Source organism: Peromyscus californicus, unplaced genomic scaffold, assembly GCF_007827085.1.
Source record: "Peromyscus californicus insignis strain IS unplaced genomic scaffold, ASM782708v3 Scaffold_3__1_contigs__length_106647218, whole genome shotgun sequence".
Lineage (NCBI taxonomy): Eukaryota > Metazoa > Chordata > Mammalia > Rodentia > Cricetidae > Peromyscus > Peromyscus californicus.
The window spans coordinates 95,070,640-95,092,232 of NW_026294551.1; the positions used below are offsets into that span (position 1 = coordinate 95,070,640).

The 21,593-nt window shown below is 44.8% G+C and overlaps 1 protein-coding gene and 1 pseudogene across 1 annotated transcript; both read left to right on the top strand.

Annotated features, from left to right (window-relative positions):
* The first annotated feature begins 12,564 nt into the window (after positions 1 to 12,564).
* LOC128123165 (olfactory receptor 1361) lies at positions 12,565 to 13,506 on the top strand. The gene has a single exon (XM_052759222.1). It carries the CDS (start codon positions 12,565 to 12,567, stop codon positions 13,504 to 13,506), a length of 942 nt encoding a protein of 313 aa, XP_052615182.1.
* A 3,966-nt stretch (positions 13,507 to 17,472) lies between these two features.
* LOC128123173 (non-histone chromosomal protein HMG-17-like) lies at positions 17,473 to 19,705 on the top strand (annotated as a pseudogene).
* The last annotated feature ends 1,888 nt before the right edge of the window (positions 19,706 to 21,593 follow it).

The following is a 21,593-nucleotide window of genomic DNA, read 5'->3' on the forward strand; positions in this document are numbered from 1 at the left end:
TGCCCCCCCTTCCCCCGGCTTTGGTTTGAAGATCTTTAGCTATTTCTTCTTGTACCAGTGATTTACACACTCATCACGATGAACTCAACACTTTTCTACGTTACACTTTGGCAGACTGTGTTAGAGTATAATTTGGCTCAGTCAGTGTGTTGCCTAGTTTAAAAGCCAACCTGACACAAGCTGGTCATTTTGGAAGCTCAGCTGAGAAAATGCCCCCACCAGATTGGCTGTGTGTGTGTGTGTGTGGGGCATTTCCTGCTTGAAGATTGATGGGGGTGGGGTTCAGGGTACACGGGCCCTTGTCAGGTTAGATACCTTCGATAGAAAAAGCTGTTTCTCACGATTCCCTCTTTATTTTTCTTTCAGTCTTAGCCGTGTTGACCATTTGAAGTCTCTAGTCACAGTAAATGATTGTTATGACAAGTGATGACATAAACATAAAGTGAGCTCTTCCTAGGGGTGGTCCCTGACCAATCAACAGTAACAGAGTGAGGAGGGTTTCACTCTGACCAGAGATTCTATTCTCTCGACTAGAAGGATTTTTCTCTTAACAGGTCCTTTATTGGTGAAATTATTAAGGCCACTCCACATAGTTAAAAGGGAGGTTTATTTAGTGGCGTAACTTACAAATAAGGGATAGGTAGGTTACAGGGTCTGGGAAAGACGTAGCGCAGTCCGGTGGTGTTCTCTGGAGAACTCTGCTTGGTCTACCTCCAGCGTCCAGGGTCCAGGAACAGAGAGACAGCACATCTGGATCTCGGGTCTCCAGGGTCCTTTCTTGGCCCTGTCTTGTAGGTGTGACAGTTACTGAAGCCTCAGTGGGGGTTGGAACTTCCAGATCGAGGCTGGAATGGCTACCCACTACAGTCCTTAGTGCTATTGTATTATTCCCCCTGCTCTGAAAAAGAAACCCTAGAATTGTCTAGGAACATATCAGAGAGCAGCCCCTCCCCCACAGTACCTTTGACCTCTCTGGCCTCAGGCAGTGATGAGGCTTCCAAGGGCCCAAGGACATTTTTGGCTTTTAGCCAAGGAGACACTGGTCTCATTTCTTTGGGATCTTTTTACCCTAGATTGCCTACCAAATTTTTTGAACTTCCAGTTTTTTTCACGACCCCCACAAAAGGTAACCCTAACTGCCATTGTGGAATCGAAGCAGTGACACACCTGGCTTCTTCTAGCTAGATGAGGCCATTGGGCCTGGCAGCCAGGGTACCCCTCCAGCAGGCCTACCCAGGATCACATGGGTGCTTTTATTTGGATACCAGCCAGGTGTCTGGAGGAAGGGAAGTCCTTGGCTGGAACCTGGATAGAAATGGGAGAGCTATTGGCATTACAAGGCTAGGCAGGAAGCCAGGAGAACAGGACAGAGGACAGACCCCCGCCCCCCCCCCTCCCCGCCCCCCCTGCCCCGTTTCTCTGTGTATTGGTGCCTGTCCTGGATCTCACTCTGTAGCCCAGGCTGGCCTCGAACTCACAGAGATCCGCCTGGCTCTGCCTCCCGAGTGTTGGGATTAAAGGCATGTGCCGCCACTGCCCGGCTAGAGGACATTTTCTTAAAGGTCCAAATCAAAGTCCATTAGAATCTCTTTTAGAGATTGAGCCTCCAGGCCAGCCTGGTCTACAGAGTGAGTTCCGGGATGGCCAGGTCTACACAGGGAAACCCTGACTCAAGATTACAGCCTCTATCAATTAGATGCCTTGTTTTTCTTTGGCTTCTAAGGCTGGTTTCCAGAGTGATGAGCCCAGAATTTGCTTTCAGACCTCTAGACAGCTGTTGGCATGTCTGAATGAGAAGTCCCTCTCAGACGGCTCTAGATAGGAAGAGAAGTGAAACTTTCAGGTTCGAGCAATAGTGGACCCGTCTCCCTTAGCTTTAGGGAGGTGTAGCAGAGAGCTAGGGTCTGAAGTCTCCTACCCAGGCAGCATTTTTCTTTCTTTTTTATTTTTTTATGACAAGGTTTCTCTGGGTATCCCTGGCTGTCCTGGAACTCAATTTGTAGTTCAGGCTAGCCTCAATCTCACAGAAATCTACCTATCCCTACCTCCTGAGTGCTGAGATTAAAGGTGTGCACCACCTCTGCCTGGCTATTTTTCTTATCAAAAAGAAAAAAATGAGTGATAAATTTGTATGGATGACATCCCATATGGGTTTAAATCTAATGTCTGGGAAGTGAGATCTTTGGACTGTTAAAGAAACACACCCCTCATTTTAGTCCTCGGTTACACTTTCTTGTGGGATATTTAAGACCATGCAGGTGACCAGAATCAATACTTTCTTTTAACAGTTAAAACCAGTTGAAGATCTAGTCCTCAGGGGTCACTTTAGTTTAGAGGAACCTCTGGCTTCTCTGGCTTCCCTTTACCACTTCCACCATGGAGGTCTGGAATCATCTCTGTGGTCTAATGTCAAAATGCATTGGCCTCATCACTGGGCAGTAGAACCATGCTGGAGTCTCCTCTGGGTCTCCCACTTCCATGATTCCATTAGGCACCAAGCCAGGTGAAAACCAGAAAAGAAAACAAAGTTGGGAGAAGAGAACTGGGACATGTAACTGGGCTGTAATACAGGAAATTATAGAGGTGCAGGAATCCCTGGGAGCTCAGGTAGTTTACCGGTGCTAACATTTTGATTCATGCAACGTGTGGTAACCAGGATGGCAGTGAAGTCACATGGTTATGGCCATCTTGATAATGTCACTAACCAAGGTGATGACCAATTCACTTGGTTGTCTTCATCTTGATAAGGTCACCAGTCAAGATGGTGAGAATACAATATAGTTACTTTTTGCTTATTGTGAGCACAGCTCTATGATAAAATTAGCCATCAGGACACAAATCTCTCTGGGATCCACGTCTCACAGATTAGATGTGGACAGTTAATCTTCTTCTGAAAAAAATAAATAAATAAAGGCACTGAGTTAGGTTAGCATGGGTGTAGGAGAAGATAGTACACGTAGCCTAGGCATGTGAATCTGGAAAAGGAAAAAAGAAAAACAAAGAGACAGAGGAATGACTTCATGGTCTCACCCCAAGAAAAGGGAGTCCATATGTCTTAGCACACACTGTAACCGTGAACTCCAAGCAGTGTCACCTAGACCTGTTTTGACCTCCCTGCAGTTTCATGGGAAGGGGAACCACGACAGGAGAGGGCAAGTGTAGGTGTGCCCAGTGCCTGTAGGTGGTGCTGTTGCACAGGAAGCACATGGATGGGCTGGGAAGGTGAGCATGACCTTAGCACCGTTTTCTCTCACTTAGGCTGAAGTCAGACAGATTTGTGAATACTGAATGGAGTTGAGGAGCCTCTGGACCAACCAGAGGAGTAGTTATTCCCTGTCTGGGGAATTTATTTCTTTAGAACTTTTTAAAAACTTAATTGTTTCCCATCCTGGCTTTATGAGAGTTAACCTACCAGACTCGAATCCCTACCTGACAGAGGTTTCTTGCACTTTGATAACCAATCAGAATCTAAGCATCTAGTAATGGAGGCTTCTTGTACTCCAAGTTTGAATGCTTCATACATCTCTAACCAATTCCCTAGTGGGACAGTGCCCTTTGTTAGACACTTAGCATTCGGAAGTCACCAAGGGCACCTATGGAGTTATGGATCAGGACTCCACGCTCACTTCATGTCGGTGACATGTCTCATTCATTCTCTTATTCAACCCTGGGATGGCCCAGCCACCAAGGAGTACTGGGCCGTTCTTTGCATTTCCTACCATGGTCTTTTGCACGGGAGCTTTCCAATCTCTAAGGCATTTTCTTGGGGCTTCTCACATTCCTGAGAAACTTTCTGTCCTGGAATTGTTATGGATCCAAAAGAGTGCCGTTCACCTGAGATCATGGAGGCCACCACAATGGGGGTGGGGCACTCTTCCCCTAAAGGAGGGGATCTAAACACTCTCTCAGATGGATTTGAAATCCTGGATAAGCCCCACAATTGTTAGCAAAATAAATCTTGATGTTGCACAAAGGAACACACTAAAAAAGAGAAAGTAGGCTGGGTGGTGGTGGCCCACGCTTTTAATCCCAGCACTCGGGAGGCAGAGGCAGGCGGATCTTTGTGAGTTTGAGGCCATCCTGGTCTACAGAGCGAGATCCAAGAAAGGCGCAAAGCTACACAGAGAAACCCTGTCTCGAAAAACCAAAATAAAAAAAAAAAGAGAGAGAGAGAAAGTAACTTGGTAAAGCAATTTCTTTTTGTAAAAAGGGCTCACTAGAAACCAAATAGGGATATTGAGCTTACTTGCCAAGACAGCCTTGGTCTTCTATCCCTGAAGTAGCTGGTAGCTGTGCCTCACCCCATTGGTTGTAGCACAACTTTACAATCTAATGCAATTGGCTAATTGAGACAAAGTGGTAGGGGTAGGTTCAGGAACTATGGGATCTTATTGGGCTAAATACCTTTGATAGAAAAAAAAATTGTTTCTCTCAGGCATGCCCAAGAGGCTTGTCTTCCTAGTGATTCTAGATCTAGCTCATTAAATTCACAACTGTCTTAAGATCAAAACTGTCTTAAGATCAAAACTGTAGTAGGACACATTTGGTCCATGATCTAGGATGGCCACAATATCCACACTCCCATCGAGAATGGTTGGTTCAGGTTTACGCTTGTGCCCCGGGAGGGGAAGACGACAGACTTCCCTTGTTTAGCAACTCAAGGAGGAGAGAAGCTGTATGTATGCTGTCACTGTTGGTTTGGAAGGGATCAGTGTTGATTTAGGGAGTCACTGTTAGTCTGGGAGTGGTCACTGTTGATCTGGGGGGGTCACTGTTAATCTGGGAGGGGTAATTGTTGGTCTGGGAGGGGTCACTACTAGTCTAGGAGGGGTCATTGTTGGTTTGGGGGACCACAGTTGGTCTGAGGCGGTCACTGTTGGTTTGGGGGGTCACTGTTGGTCTGAGGGGGTCACTGTTGATCTGGGGGGTTGCTGTTAGTCTGGGAGGGGTCACTGTTAGTATGGGGGGTCACTGTTAGTCTGGGAGGTCACTGTTGGTCTGGGGGGGGGTCACTGTTAGCCTGGGAGGTCACCGTTGGTCTGGGGGGGGGTCACTGTTGTTCTGGGAAGGTGTGATTTTGGAGTTATTGATAGATATGTTATATGGCAAGAGAAAGTCTATAAATTGAAGTTGAATAGAAGCTGTTGTAGTGAAGCTATATCTTCTGGGTCTGACAAGACCTTTGGCCAGGTTTGAAAAGACTTAGGACAGATTGCTATGGAGACTACAGAATACTTTGGCCCTGCTGTCATGGCAACCAAACAGCAAAAGAGTGCAGGGATAGGTAGACCTATGGCAATGATAATGGAGCTGTTAACATTCCCTCATGAAAAGGATATTATCTGACTCTTGTCTGAGCCTTACCCAGCCTGTCCTGTCCTAACCCATCCTCCGACTACATACGCTACAGGCAGTAGGAAGTTGGTCGGAGTTGGGACTCCGGTGGTGCAGCTTTTGTGAATTATTGTCATGCTGGGGTGGGACTTGTCAGTGATGAAGCTGCTTTTGAGTCACCCAAGCTTCAGTAATCCCTCACTCATGCGCCTGTAAGTGACCTCTCACCCAAGCTCCCCTAAGCCCTACCCATGTTCCTGTGAGTACCCCTCACCTGTGCTCCTGTGAACCTCACTCATGGTCCTGTAAGTAATCACTCAGCAGCAATCCTATATAATCCATGGGTTATAAAATAACCCATGACGTCATCGGCTCACCACAAAGGCTCTGGATGGAATACTCCCTTTGTTGATGTCCTATCTGTAGGGTGAAAAGGGCCAAGGAAAAACACCCTGACCCTGACTTGACCCCAGGGCCAGGGCTTGAAATCCCACCAATCCCTGAGCTTGCCCCAGAGTCAAGCTACAGAATCCCACCAATCCCTGAGCTCAAAATCCCACCAATCTCTGAGGTCCCTGAGCTTGAAATGCCACCAATCCCTGAGCATGCCCTAGAATCAGATCACAAAAATCTACCAACCCCAGGCCACCCTGGAAAGCTCCAATCCCCCCCCCCCCCCAAGAAACCCTATATAAGCTCTGTACTCAGTTCAGTTCGCTGCTGCTTCTCACTCTAGAGGCACCCACCCTCCTGGATTTTCCACCCCCTCCCCCCCCACCAATAAATCTTTTCAGTGAGGTTTCTTGTACTTTGTAACCTTTTCGCTGGATCCGATCCCAGCTGTAACTGCTCAGCGGAAGAGAACTCTAACACTTTCTCTGGGGAAACTTCCTCTCGGAGAGCAGAGTTGTTACACTTCGTGGGACTTTGCTGGAGAAATCCTCCCCTGCTGGGGCAGAGTTGTTACATTGGGGAAACCTTTCCCTGCTACAGGCCTGTAAGATGCTGAGCTTGTAGTGACTTTGTGGTACTCCTTGACTCCCGACGACTGCCAGGATACCTCTACACCCAAGCTGTAATGCTCACACTATCTGTATTGAAGAGACGTTTCTTTACTTCTCCCCAGAAAAAGTCACACAACAGAAACAAAGTGAAGAGGAAATGCATTGTTGTGACGTCATCATCGGGGTCCTGAATTTAGTAATATCTGAAAACACAGACTTCCAGAAAAGACAGTTTGAACTTTGCGGTTACATCCATCAGTAGATCCCATTTCTCTTTAGGCTGATTAAAGTTTGTTTTCTATCACTTTCAAATAACACATTTGCTAATTCATGACGATTCTCTTTTGGACTTTTTTTTTGTAATTAGCTTTGTGTATTATTTGTTTTATTTTGATTTGGGGGGACTATTTTTGGAGATAGGATGAGCAGAACTTATCTATTAGTGTCTGATGAGGCTATAAGAACCCATTATAACCCTTAGGTTTTAGTTTTGAGTTATCTGTAGTAACTGACTAGTAATTAAGACACATGAATAAAGAATTGGGGTAATAAATAACTCAGGGCAGATTAGAATAACATACATTTTGTACTAGTTACTTTTGTGTCCCTAGAGCGGGACTATCTAACAGAAAAAGTTCAGAAGGGAGGGTGTGTTTTGGGCTTGTAGTTTGGAGCCGTCAGCCTGTGGTTGCCTGCCCGAGTGTGCTTGGGAAGAGCATGAGAATGGGAGTATGAATTAAGAGTGCTTTTCCACCTCATGACAGAGAGGACGGAGAGTGAGGGGCAGACAGGCACTTGAGGCAAGGTACAGTCCAGAAGGACACAGCAATCGACCAGACCTGCAGCTTCCAGTTTCCCTAAATACGGACAGTAATGAGACACAAAGCCTCAAAACATAAACTTGTTGAGGACAATTGCATTCTAACCTTAAGTTTCCAAACGACATAATTTCAAGGATTCGGGTGACACTTCTGACTCAGAGTGTGTGGTTGTTTTTATGGACAGTTAGTGGTATTAATCCAGGAAAGGGAACTTCACAATGTGTAAGATCAAATGCTTTATGACAACCTTACAATAATTAATCACCTATAGATAAAAAAGTGTGTGTGTGTGTGTGTGTGTGTGTGTGTGTGTGTGTGTGTAGACAGGGTCTCATTTGACTAAGGTTGGCCCCACTATGTAGCTGAGGTTGGCTTTGAACTCCCAATTCTCCTGCCTCTACCTCCCAAGTGTTAAACTTACAGGATGTTCCACCATGCCTGGATTATAGAGAAAATTCTTTTTTTATTAATTAAAAACAATTTTTATGTGTATGAGTGTATTGCCTGCCTGCATGTCTGTGTACCACAAGCATACTTGGTACCTGCAGAGCTCACAAGAGAACATCAGATCCCCTGGAACTAGAGTTATGGATGGTTTTGAGCCACCATGTGGGTGCTAGAAATTGAATCTGGGGTCTCTGCAAGAGCAGGAAATGTTCTTAACTGCTGAGCCATCTCTCCAACCCTGAGAAAAATTCTTGAAAAAGGTTACCCATGGGACTCAAGATCTCTCTTTTACTTATTCAAATCTACATTCTATCAGTTTGTAAATAGACTCAGCAATGGTTTCTATTTCTTATTCCCTCTAAAATTAAAAAAAACAGTAGACTTGTCCCATGGCCCTTTGTGAAAATGACTGTCAGCATATGACGGTGCATGCGCACACAACATGATCTCCAGACAATATCTACCCAGGGTACAGATGACTAAGCAGAGTGATGCAAATGTGACTTAGTACATGACCTCTGCCTGGTGGGCAAGGGCTCTGATGAGGTCAAGAGTCGTGAGATATTTAATATCAATTGTTTCAACTGGTCATGTGTCACAGCTCCTTGAGGTGGCTTACTTCCTCGCTTGAGGGAGGGTAAAGTTTTGTGACTCTAGGGAAGGGGGTCAGTTGCTTTCCCAAAGTCATATAACGTAACAGGCAGCAGTGGATTAGGAAATGTGTACAGATCTGTGAAATTCAGAAGCTTATTAACTTTCTACTTTATTTCATTTGTATTCTTTTGGGAACATGGTCTCACTATGTATCCTTGACTGGCCTGAACTAACTATGTAGACCAATCTGGTCTGGAACTCTCCCAGGTGCTGGGATTAAAGGTGTATGCCATCATACCTGGCTCTCTTTTTAGTATTTATTTATTTATTTATTTATTTATTTTTTAAATTTTTTTTATTTTTTTGGTTTTTCGAGACAGGGTTTCTCTGTGTAGTTTTGTGCCTTTCCTGGAACTCTCTCTGTAGCCCAGGCTGGCCTTGAACTCACAGAGATCCGCCTGCCTCTGTAGCCCAGGTTGGCCTCGAACTCACAGAGATCTGCCTGCCTCTGCCTCCCGAGTGCTGGGATTAAAGGTGTGAGCCACCACTGCCCGGCGTGTCTTGGTTTCTTTTCTATTGCTGTGAAGAGACACCATGACCAAGACAACTTGTAAAAGAAAGCATTTAATTGGGAGCTTGCTTATAGTGTCGGAGGGTAAGTCCATGACCATCATGGTGGGAAGCATGGCAGCAGATGGGTAGGCGTGGCGCTGGAGCAGTAGCTGAGAGCTTACATCTGATCCATAAGTTGGAGGCAGAGGGCAAGAGACTGAACCTAGTGTGGGCTTTTGAAACCTCAAAACCCAATCCTGGTGACACACTTCCTTCAACAAGGCCACACCTCCTAATCTTTCCCCAAACAGTTCACCAACTTGGAACCAAACATTTAAATATGAGCCCATAGGGGCCATTCTCACTCAAACCAACACAGTGTGTGTGTGTGTGTGTGTGTGTGTGTGTGTGTGTGTGTGTGTGTGTGTGTGTGTGTTTGTGTCTGTGTGTGCGCGCGCGCACACAAGCAAGCCATAGTGCCTGTGGCTACCAGAGAACAAGCAGCTGGAGCCAGCTGGAGCATGTGGGTCTTGGGGGATCAGCTGAGGTCATCATGCTCGGTGGCTAGTGCCTTTAACTGGGCCATCTCATCAGCTCTTGAAGGTCAGTCTCTTGATTCTTACATGGCTTCACATTTCTCAACAATGACATTAACTCGAACTGGGTGGGCAGAAGAGAAAATACTGGATTCTGAGGTTTTCTGTAGCAGAAGGGTATCGCCTGTAATCACCCTCAATATTCCACCGTTTTCAGTGTTGTTTAAGTCCAGAGGCAGAAACTCAGGCGACAGGTCCTTATCATCAGTGTTGGACCCCAAAGAGCCCAAGAAGGAGAAAGGACAAATTGCTTGTCTCTAACGAGCCTCTCAGGGACTATGGCCCTAGTGGCCATGGAAGCTCCTCTGAAGCCTTGTCCTGTGACTCCTTCAGATGGCCTTCTGGTTCTGAGGGCTGAGCCCAGGCTCCAGAGCCTCCTGCATACAGCCCAATAACACCAGTGACACTTCCTCCACCCTCAGACCAACAACTTCCGGCCAAGTAAAAAAATGATGCAAGCCCAACACTTCTGGTGACATCGAGGACTGCCATCTGCTCTCAGTCAGGTTAGTAGGACTTTATATTGCAAATGGGAGGTGGAACCTTCCAGGAACACCCCTAAGTTTTAAGTGGAACCACGTTAACAGTCCTGAGGTCACTGACCATTCTTTATAATCACCCATTCTAACCAGTGTCTGTCTTGCCAGTTCTGGGATCCTGACTGTGGAGAGTCCAGGTTGGCCAAGTCTCTGCCCAGACCTCTGATTCATCCTTTCTGCTTTAATCCTGCAAGTCCAGCTCAGTGCACCTAGCCAAGGAGTCCTGGTTTAGAACTTGGAGGTGAGCTCTGTAGACCTGAGGCTAGAGAGCAGCACAATGTGATTATCAGTCTGGGGTGGTTTTGGATGAGGCTAATTTGGTCTTCAGAGCAAACAGGAATTTGTGATTTGTTCAGATTAGAAAGGATGGAAAGTCCGTGTTTCCTCCAAAGCAACATTCTTAATCATACCGATAACGTCGATAATACTGGAAATTAAATGCTTGCAACCTGCTAGCATCTATGGCAACCACTCTGTGTGGGTATGTGTGTTTTTTGTGTTTTTATATTTTATTGTTAATATAGATTAATTGTATAAAATATGGTTTAATTGTGTATAATTTTACACAATTAAATTTAGTTTTACACATGTATAAAATATACTCTGATCACATGTAATTCATCTCATCTTTTACTGACTTTTTCTTCCCCTCCGGTGTCCCTGTCCCTTGAAGTAGGTTCCCTTCTACTTTAATGTTTTTATTATTATTATGCATTAATTATTAAAAATAATGTTATTAATTAAAATTTAACAACAGATACAATCTCTCTCTGTAGCTCTGGCTGTTCTGGAACTCACTCTGTGGATCAGGCTGGCCTCAAACTCACAGAGATCTGTCTGCCTCTTCCTCTGGATTAGTGAGATTATAGGTATGTGCCACCATGCCTGACCTTGTTTTTTTTTTTTTTAACCTAGATTTCCCATTTGAAAAGAAATGTAGCCATGTGATAGGAAGCACTTGGGAAGCAGAGACAGACGGATCTCCATGAGTTTGAGGCCAGTGTGGTCTACAGAGCAGGTTCCAGGACAGTTAGGGCTACACAGAGAAACTCTGTCTGGAAAAACAAAAACAAAAACAAACCCGAAACCCAAAATAATGAACAAATAGATATGTAGTTTTTTGTTTTTGTTTTTCCTGATTCTTATTTTTTAATAAAACACCACAATGTATATACACACCATACTTTTTTTGTCCCTTAATCCATTGATAGACATCTAAATAAAATTGCTTGTATCTTAGGCTGTCCTCAAGACTACTATGTAGCTGATGACATTGAACTCTTGACCCTCTTGCCTCCACATCCTGCATTCTGAGATCCCAGGCATATACTACCACACCCTCCCTCCTAACTCGGCTAGATTTCTTATGTCTGTAAATTTTCTTTCTTTTTTTCTTTTCTTTCTTTCTTTTTTTTTTTTTTTAGGTTTTTTGAGACAGGGTTTCTCTGTGCAGCCCTGTAGGCTGTTCTGGAACTTGCTCTGTAGATCAAGTTGGCCCTGAAATCAGTGATCTGCCTGCCTCTGCCTCCCAAGTGTTGAGATTAAAAATGTGCTCTATCAGCACCAGGCTATGTCTGTAATTTCTTAAAAATCACACTTTTATTTTATTTTCTGGGGACTGGAAAGATGGCTCAGTGGTTAAGAGCACTGGCTACTCTTCCAGAGGACCTAGCACCCATATGGCAGCTCATAACTGTCTCTACCTCCAGCTCCAGGGAATCTGACACCCTCACACAGACATTCATGCAGGCAAAACACCAATGTACATAAAATAAAAATAATTTTTAAAATTATACTTTTAAAAACCATTAGGTGGTCAGGCATTGTTATCATGTCACCCATGAACTTGGGAGGCAAGGCCAGGAGGCTTCTAAGTTCAAGGCCACTCAGGACAACTGGGGGAGACGCTGTCTCAAAGATCACAAAGGGAAATAATAATAGAAAGTTCAATCAGCACACATTGCTGACCAGGAACTTACTGTCATAATCCATCCAACATCCTTCCTAAGATGCACAACCCATACACACACAACCCATACACACAACCCATACACAAAACCCATACACACACAACCCATACACACACAACCCATACACACACAACCCATACACACAACCCATGCATATGCAACCCATGCATACACAACCCATACACACACAACCCATGCATACACAACCCATGCATACACAACCCACACACACACAACCCATACACACACAACCCATACACACAACCCATACACACACAACCCATACACACACAACCCATACACACACAACCCATACATACACAGCCCATACACACACAACCCATACACACGCAACCCATGCATACACAACCCATGCATACACAACCCATACACACACAACCCATACACACGCAACCCATGCATACACAACCCATGCATACACAACCCATACACACACAACCCATACACACGCAACCCATACACACACAACCCATACACACGCAACCCATACACACACAACCCATACACACGCAGCCCATACACACGCTGGCTCACGGTGCTGATGAAGAAATGAATCCACTGCAGGGAGCAAAGTACTCACACTTTCGCTAACTCCTCTGACCTAGTTCTCTGTAATTTTAGTTGTCCCGTCTTCACCAGTATTCCCAAGTTTCAGGATTTAATCATCTTTGCCTGCTCATAGGCCAATGAGAGGCAGCAACCAGTCGAGCGTCTCCGAGTTCCTCCTCCTGGCACTCTCCAGGCAGCCCCAGCAGCAGCAGCAGCTCCTCTTCCTGCTCTTCCTCATCATGTACCTGGCCACTGTCCTGGGAAACCTGCTCATCATCCTGGCCATCGGCACAGACTCCCGCCTGCACACCCCCATGTACTTCTTCCTCAGCAACCTGTCCTTTGTGGATGTCTGCTTCTCCTCCACCACTGTCCCCAAGGTGCTGGCCATTCACATACTTAGGAGTCAGGCCATTTCCTTCTCTGGGTGTCTCACACAGCTATATTTTCTCTGTGTGTTTGCTGTCATGGACAATTTCCTGCTGGCTGTGATGGCCTATGACCGGTATGTGGCCATATGCCACCCCTTACACTACACAACAAAGATGACCCATCAGCTCTGTGTCCTCATGGTGGCTGGATCGTGGGTCACTGCCAATCTGAACGTCCTGTTGCACACCCTGCTCATGGCTCGACTCTCATTCTGTGCAGACAACACCATCCCCCACTTCTTCTGTGACGTCACTCCCCTTCTGAAACTCTCCTGCTCAGACACGCACCTCAATGAGCTGATGATTCTTACAGAGGGAGCTGTGATCATGGTCACTCCATTTGTCTGCATCCTGGTCTCCTACACCCGCATCACCTCTGCTGTCCTGAGAGTCTCATCCTCAAGGGGAAGATGGAAAGCCTTCTCCACCTGCGGCTCCCACCTGGCTGTGGTCTGCCTTTTCTACGGCACCATCATTGCTGTGTATTTCAACCCCTTATCTGCACATTCATCTGAGAAGGACACGGCAGCCACCGTGCTGTACACAGTGGTGACCCCCATGCTGAACCCTTTCATCTACAGCCTGAGGAACAGGGACCTGAAAGGGGCACTACGCAAAGTGGTCCAGAGAAGGACTTCTTCTGTTTAATGAGAAGATTTGGACTGATCCTTGTTCCCTATCACATTTCCGAGTTGAGCACAATTCAGCAACTGGACTGTGTTAGGCTCAGTCAAAAACAATTGTTTCATGCTTGTTTCATTCACCAGGTGCATGAATGTGTTTACCAAATAATGGGACTTGGTTTTGCTCTTTGTTTGTTTCTGGGGTTCTAGGGATGGAACCCAGGGCTTTGCACATGCTAGGTCAGAGCTCTACCACTGAAATACATTCTGTAGCATTCATACTAAACTTTAAAATTATTTTGTATGCCAGTCAACTTGTTACTTTTTGTCTGTCTGTCTATGCTTCATGTTCATATGTTTGGTATATGTTTGTGAATGTGTAAACTGAGGACAGAGGTCAATCTTGGATGTCATTTCTCAGGAGCTGTACACCTTATTTTTGAGACAGTGTCACTCATGGGACCTTAGGCTCATTAATTAGGCTAGACTGGCTGGCCTGTGCGCCCCTGGAATCCACTTGGTTTCACGCCCTCAGCCCTGGGATTACAAACACACTCAACTGTGTCCTGCTTCTGCATTGGTTTTGAGGATTAAACTCAGCCCCTCGTGCTTGGAAGGCAAGAACCTGACAGACCGAACTACCTCCTGTCTGAAATAAGATTTACTTTTGAGCTAAGTGAGTGTGGTGCCGTATGCAGAGGCAGGTGGATCTCTGTGAGTTTGAGGCCCCCCTGGTCTATATAGAGAGTCCTAGGCCAGCCAAGTCTACACCGTAAAACCTTATCTCAAATATAAACAAGAAAAAATGTTTAAATGTTTTTGTTTTTATTTAAATGTATTTGTGTGTGTGTATGTGTGTATGTGTGTATGTGTGTGTATGTGTGCGTACGTGTGTGTATATGTATGTGTGTGTGTGTATGTGTGTATGTGTATGTGTGTGTATGTGTGTGTGTATGTGTATGTGTGTGTGTATGTGTGTGTGTATGTGTGTATGTGTATGTGTGTGTATGTGTGTGTGTATGTGTGTGTGTGTGTATGTGTGTGTGTATGTGTGTGTGTGTGTATGTGTGTGTGTGCCAACCTCTTCCTGTTCCCTTGTGGACCAAGCCCCACTTCCCCACAAAGCCTCTGCTTTTGTGTTCTCTCAGATCCATTATTTTTAGAGTTATCCTGTGCTCTCCAGAAGACTTCAGCAGCCGGGCGGTGGTGGCACACGCCTTTAATCCCAGCACTCGGGAGGCAGAGCCAGGCGAATCTCTGTGAGTTCGAGACCAGCCTGGTCTACAGAGCGAGTTCCAGGAAAGGCACCAAAGAAACCCTGTCTTGAAAAACCAGAGAGAGAGAGAGAGAGAGAGAGAGAGAGAGAGAGGAAATGGTGGTGATGGTAAACAGATGGAAGAGCATGGCCTGCGCTTTCCTTTGCTTTCGTGCTGGGGACAGTGTGGAGGGCCACACATCCTCTGCAAACACTCTGCCTCTGAGCTGCATCCTCTGCCCTCTTCACAGCTCCTGAGAACGTTCACTGAAAGAGCTTTTTTAGAAAATGAAGACCCCTTTAATCCCAGCACTTGGGAGGCAGAGCCAGGTGGATCTCTGTGAGTTCGAGGCCAGCCTGGGCTACCAAGTGAGTTCCAGGAAAGGCACAAAGCTACACAGAGAAACCCTGTCTCGAAAAACCAAAAAAAAAAAAAAAAAAAAAAAGAAAGAAAGAAAATGAAGACCCTTATAAAGAGGAAAGAATAAACAAATATGTTCCAGAGCCGAGTGGCCCGACCCGTGTGTCTTCTCATGGCACTCTTCCTCCTTTGCACAGATGTCACTCATGTCTGTTTTAACATCTGATAAGTAAGATTAAGTTTCTTCAAACACGTGTTTCTTTGAGGATGACGATGATGTTCGTGTGACACATGTCAATGTATATAATATATACGATCTTGGAAAGTTTGGAGGAGAAACAAAAGCAAAAGCCATCACTTAAAATTTGCAGTCCCATCACTCAGATTTGAACCCTCTTCTATTGTCCTAAAATAATTCTGAACGTGGAATAACTTCTGCACCTACTTACTTTTTCATCTAACATTGTTATTATTAATTTATTTTAATAAAATGTTTTGAGGACTTATTTATTTTATTTGTACAAGTGTTTTGCCTCAATGTATGTATGTGTACCACATGTGTCTGGTGCCAGGGAGGCCTGGAACTGGAGTTACAGGCTGTTGTGAGCCACCACCTGGGAGTTGAAGCCAGGTCCTCTACAAGAGCAACAAGTGTTCTAACCACTGAGCCACCCCCGAGCAGCCCACATCTAACTTTCTGACTGTAAGATCTGATCTGTAAGAGCAGCTAAGCCCGGATGACTGACTGACACCCCGGTGTTGCTCAAAACCGAGGGCCTTGGGTGTGCTGAGCATTCTCCCCACGACTTACATTCCAGCTCACTTTTATAGTTACCCTTTGAAAGTGTTACTTTCTCTCTCCATCCTGCTCCCAGTGGGATTTGCTAGACATTCCAGGCTGCCCTTAAACTACCAATTCTCTTCCTTAGCCACCTGATTACTGGGATTGCAGGCATGTGCCATGGCACGAGGCTTTGGTGTTTGCCTTAAAAAAAAAAAAAAAAAGATGTGTATTGGTCCACACCTGTAATCCCAGCACTCAGGAGGTAAACACGGAAGGATCAAGAGTTTATGCCAGCCTCAGCTATATCAAAAATTTGAGGCTACTTCTGCTACACAAGATCCTGTTTCAAAACATTTGCAAAATGTAATCAATGCAGTCCAGGTCTGTCATTTCTGAAAGGCCCTGTTGTTGTTAGTTTTTGCAATAAACTAACATACAGACCTCTCTTCTTCACTGCCCTGTAAAACAATGTCTCCACATCTGTTGTGGCTTCTGGCAAATGCTTGCCCTTCCTGACCCTTGACCTTCATGAGTTACCAAGGGAAGATGTGTTGTGGGGTGTGCCGTTCTGCCTGCCGACACTCTCCAGTAGGGACTTCTCCCTGGAGGCAGACCTTGCCTGCTGAGACCCAGGAAGAACACAAGAGTGAGTATGAGAGCTGACATGCAGGCCACTGACCGAAAGAGGCTAGAAGTAATTGCTCCTTAAAGCCACCATGGCTGGGCTCCTCGATGTCATCCTACAGAAGAATGACAGAGTTCACTCTATTTTGTTTTGAGATGTGGTTTTTCTATGGATATCGCTGCCTGGGGGAACAGCCTCCAAGCAGCACAGGGCTCAAAGGGAAACCCACAGCATTGGTGCGTACTGGACTTTTCTATCTGAGAGGGTTAGGGGAAAAGACACTCACACACTCTCTTGACACTTTCCGTCAGACCTTTCTGTATTCTTCTTTTGCATGCTCTATTCTTTACTCTCCTGGTGATTTCCTTCTCTCATTCTTGATGGTTTCCTTCTAGCTCTATCTTTTTTCTTGATGTTTCCAGTATAGTTCCTTCTAACTCTCTCATTCTTGATGTTTTCATTGTAGCCCATTTTAACTCTCTCTAATTCTATTTCTATTCTTTCCCTTACAGCTTATATACCCCAGCAAAATCTTTCAGAAAATATAAAAATTACAAAGTGGTTGTATTCTGTCTTTCAAATGAATAATTACAATGAATACAGAACAAACAGTAAAAAAAAAACATTGTTTTTCATATTCCTTACATGATTAAACATTTTATATATTACAGGTGAAAAGCAAATTATCTTAAGAACCCACATACATTCATACCCAAGCAACTTGTTATAGATTAACTGTGTGGGCAAGCAGGGTATTCTTCTCAGTCAGGTCTTTTACCGGCAGGCTGTGTTTTGCAGTTACAAAGAAAGGGCCAATTACTTTATTACTTATCTTGAAAGGTAATATTATAAGGAATCTTAAAAGAATCACAAACCTAAACTTTTATATATGAAAAAGAATCAGGGAGCAGTGTGAAGAATCATCGAGAACGACCCCCGGATGGAACCCCCCCCCCCCCCACAACCATGCCCAAAAGAAAGGCTGAAGGGGATACTAAAGGAGATAAAGCCAAGGAGCCACAGAGAAGATCTGCAAGGTTGTCTGCTAAACCTGCTCTTCCAAAGCCAGAGTGATATGAATTCACAACATGGCCCCACGATTGGGCATGGTCGAGCATGCCCAGCGGGATCTAGTCACTTCCACCTAGTCATTTCTGGATCAAACGTCTGGCGTGACCTGGACCTTGTGGCTTTGTGTGGTTGCATAAAGTGCACAATGCAACCACGTGATCTATGCGCATGCATAGAATAGCCACATGGGCCTGTGTGTGCAGGCGCAGCCCAGCCTTTACAAGCCGGTGCCATGATTCCAGAGGCCCCACTTCACTCACGTGTTCTTGTATAATATTATACATCCCAGGGGCTCAGGAGAGAGGACTACTAACAGCGAGAACTATTTTCAGGAAATAGAATCTCAGCACACTGAGCTCTATAGTCCACTTGCTTTAATTCCTCTGGCATAACATCCTTTATACACAGCTTCAGTTCTGTTCTCATGCCTAGCTCCTTTCTTGCCTGATTTCTCTCTATTTATCTACTGCTCCCTCTAAGTTCTATCTTAATTCTCTCATCTTAATTCTGCCTCATCTAGGCCCTTTTCATCTTGTTCTTACCCAGCTAGTACTTCCCCATCTGGCTCTTCCTCATCTTCCATCTCGTTCCTCTGGTGCTCTCTTCTAGTCCTTCAATCTAGTTCTTCCCCATCTCAGTTTGTTCCTCTCAAGTTCTTACCCGTCTAGTTCTTCCATTCTCTTTTCTCTTCTCTGTCCCTCCGTGCCCTGGAAGTCCTGGTATATAAAGCCAGGCTTCCAGGGTCAAACGGAGGGGTGATAAGAATCACATTGAGAGGAAATAACCGTTAATTATCATTTGCAACCCCAAAAGGAAGTGACCAATGGGGAAATGAATTAACTAAAGGCTAAATTCAGGTAATATCTAAGAAGAGGGAATCTTATGTGCTCAACTATAGTCTTAAAAGTGATTAGTAGAAAATGTTAAGAATCTATAAGTTGCTAGGTAATTGGGAGAAAATAGAACTGTCTTCTTTATTCCTGTGGCTCCTATCTGTCCAAGCTATCTGCTGTTTTTCTGCAGGGTGGGGGAAAGTGTGCTCGGTCGCTAGGCAAGCTGTGTACAGCTAGATGCCTTTGGTGATAGTTAAAGGGAGATCTGGAACTAGAGGTAAGGTTTGGGAAAAGAGGAAGTAAGGCTTAATTGGCACATCCACCAGGCCTTCTCAGACAGGTAGCCTGGATGCTTAAGTCTGTTCTTAGAGAGTACAGAGGTATCTCTGATAAGGTACTTTCCTCCATCTGGGGATGGACCTGGCCGGATGCTGCCAATGATGATAATTACAGGGAGGCTTGAACGGGGGTTCTGGCTGAGCATAGCTGTCAGCGCAGAAGGTTATCTAAATATTCCTAGAAGTGGTTAGGTAAAGAGTTAAAGGTCTATAAAGTTAGTAAGGCTGTAAGAAAGGAGGGTCCGAGCTAAATTGTGTAAAGCAATTACTTAAGGTCCACCTGACCTAGGCGGTGTCTCCTTGTGGAATATATCTTAAATCAGGAGACTTGCATGTGGACTGTGATTACTGCTAGTTCTTGAAAATGGCCAAGGGTGATATCTGATTCCAGAGAAAGCCTTTTCTGAGCTGTTCTCCAAATACCTGAAATGTGTATGTCCAGAGAGTGATCAGTCCACACTGTTAGCCCTTCTTAGGGAAAAGTCAATTGGGAAAACTATGAAGGCACACATGATTTTCATAACAGAAGACAGCTGATATATAACAAGCCAAGTAACACCAAAAACTCCTTGGGATTTGGCTTCCTCTGGAGGAAATCCTTGATCCCTCCGGGTAGTGACTTTGCCATAACCAGCTGAATTCTTACGATATATTCCTGCGGCCTTCAGCAACGTGTCTTTCCGCAGGTCTGTGCACATCTGTCCCTCTCCCTTATCTTAATAAAACTCTTGTTAGTGGATTCTGTCGTGTTTCGTGACTTTTCCTCACAGGGTAAGAGCGGCGCAAAAACCAACACAGAGCCCAAGCCTAAAAAGGCCCCTGCAAAGAAAGGAGAGAAGGTCCCAAGGGAAGAAGGGGAAGACCGATGCTGGTAAGGATGCGAATAATCCTGCAGAAAATGGAGACACCCAAACAGAGCAGGCACAGAAAGCTGACGGTGCCGGAGATGCCAAGTGAGATGTGGGCATCTTTGACAACCGTGTACTTCTGCTGACTGCACAGTTTGATATGCTATTTTATCAAGTTTTATAAAAATGCAGAATTTTGTTTTACTTTTTTTTTTAAACTATGTTGTTAGCACACAGAACACTTCATTGTTTTAGTGGGGAAGGAACATGTGTCACTAACAAAATGTCTCTCAAACTGGATTGATGATGGTTGATGTTGGAAAACATCTTTCCCTGATAATTTTGAAAGACTCCTCTGGGCTCTCAGGAGAGACATCCTGGTGTTGACATATGTGGCCACCATGGCACAAAATGCCATGTGTGGGAAACTCTAAATTCATTTTTGTGTCTTCCTCCCCTGTACCATCAACATAGACTCAACTCCCTTCAAACCAGAGACCTGTTGGAACCTGACCCCCAAAATTGGTTTTGCCAGTCTATCAGGCAGTCTGGACTTTGCAGTGGTATCATTGTGTCCTCAAAAGAGCAGCAGTTCCTTTTATAAAAGATTGTGGATCTTCAGACTGATAATTCTGCCGTGTTTGTTTGGTTTCCTGAAAGTCAGGGTTGGCTTGTGAAAAGTTGTTCAACAACATCCTCAATCTGAGCTGTCAGCCCTCACTCTAAGCTCTCCGCCTTTTCAAAGCATGGAATGTAGACTCATCAGGTTTTATAGTGACTTTCTGATTTTGGTGGTCTATACAAGAAGGGAGTTTGGAAGTTCTTGTATACTGTTAATGATTGTCTGGCCCATGTCCTACCTGGAAAACTGTGATTGTTTATGGAAAGTATCTTTAATAAAGCTGGATACAGTTTGGCTTGGAAAAAAAAAGAATCAGTCAGCTCTACTTTAAATCTTTAGGGTACATACCCACTCATCAGTACTTTTTTTTAAATTAAAAAAATTTGTTTTTGTTTTTGTTTTTTTGAGACAGGGTTTCTCTGTGTAGCCCTGGCTGTCCTGGAACTCACTTTGTAGACCAGGCTGGCTTCGAACTCACAGAGATCTACCTGCCTCTGCCTCCTGAGTGCTGAGATTAATTAAAGGCATGTGCCACCATAGCCTGTCAATAGTTTTTTTTTTTATATTAGGAGATTGAGAGCAGAAATGGGTATAAGGAATTAGTCATCACCTTTGATCACCAACCAAACCTAGAAAGGAAAGATTGGGCTGCTTTGTATTTCTGACCCTAACCTAATGGATCTATAACTCAGCTATGTGCCCTTGTGAACTTGAGATTGTTTTCTGGGGCTATTCATCTTAAAACTATTATCAAAGAATTTTGCCAACAGATTCGGAGCAAGTCAGATGTGCCATACTAAGAGGTAACCAAGTCACGTGGCAGAACATAGATTAAAAAATATGGGTTAATTAAGTTATAAGAGCTAGTTGGGAAAAAGCCTAATCTAAGGCCAAGCTTTCATAATTACTAATTAGTCTGAGTCATATTTCTTGACTGGCAGTCCAAAGATAGTCCCACAAGAAAGCTCGTCACAGCCTGTACACAGGGCTGTTTCCTCAACAAAAATGTGCTGAATATCAACTGACTCTCAGGCCCTGTGCTGATGCAGGGTTACCAAGAAAGGGCTGGAGCTCAGGTTCTAGCTGACAGGCTCGCATACACAGAGACACATACGGAATTGTCTCGGGAGTTTACTGAGGCAGACAGAGAAGCCAGTGGGATGAGAGATCAGCTGGTTGTGGTGAGGCAGAGGGGCAGCAGCGGCCGTGGAGGCCGGAAAAGCTTCAGTGATGACTAGTTCTCCCAGTTGATGGTGACTCTTCATCATTTAAGTAGGTAGCTCTTGCTACAAGAGACTCATTTTTATGCTTTGCTCTAATCGAGTTAGAGTGCTCGACATTCTGATTGTATTCTTTGACACATTAGGGATGTGCT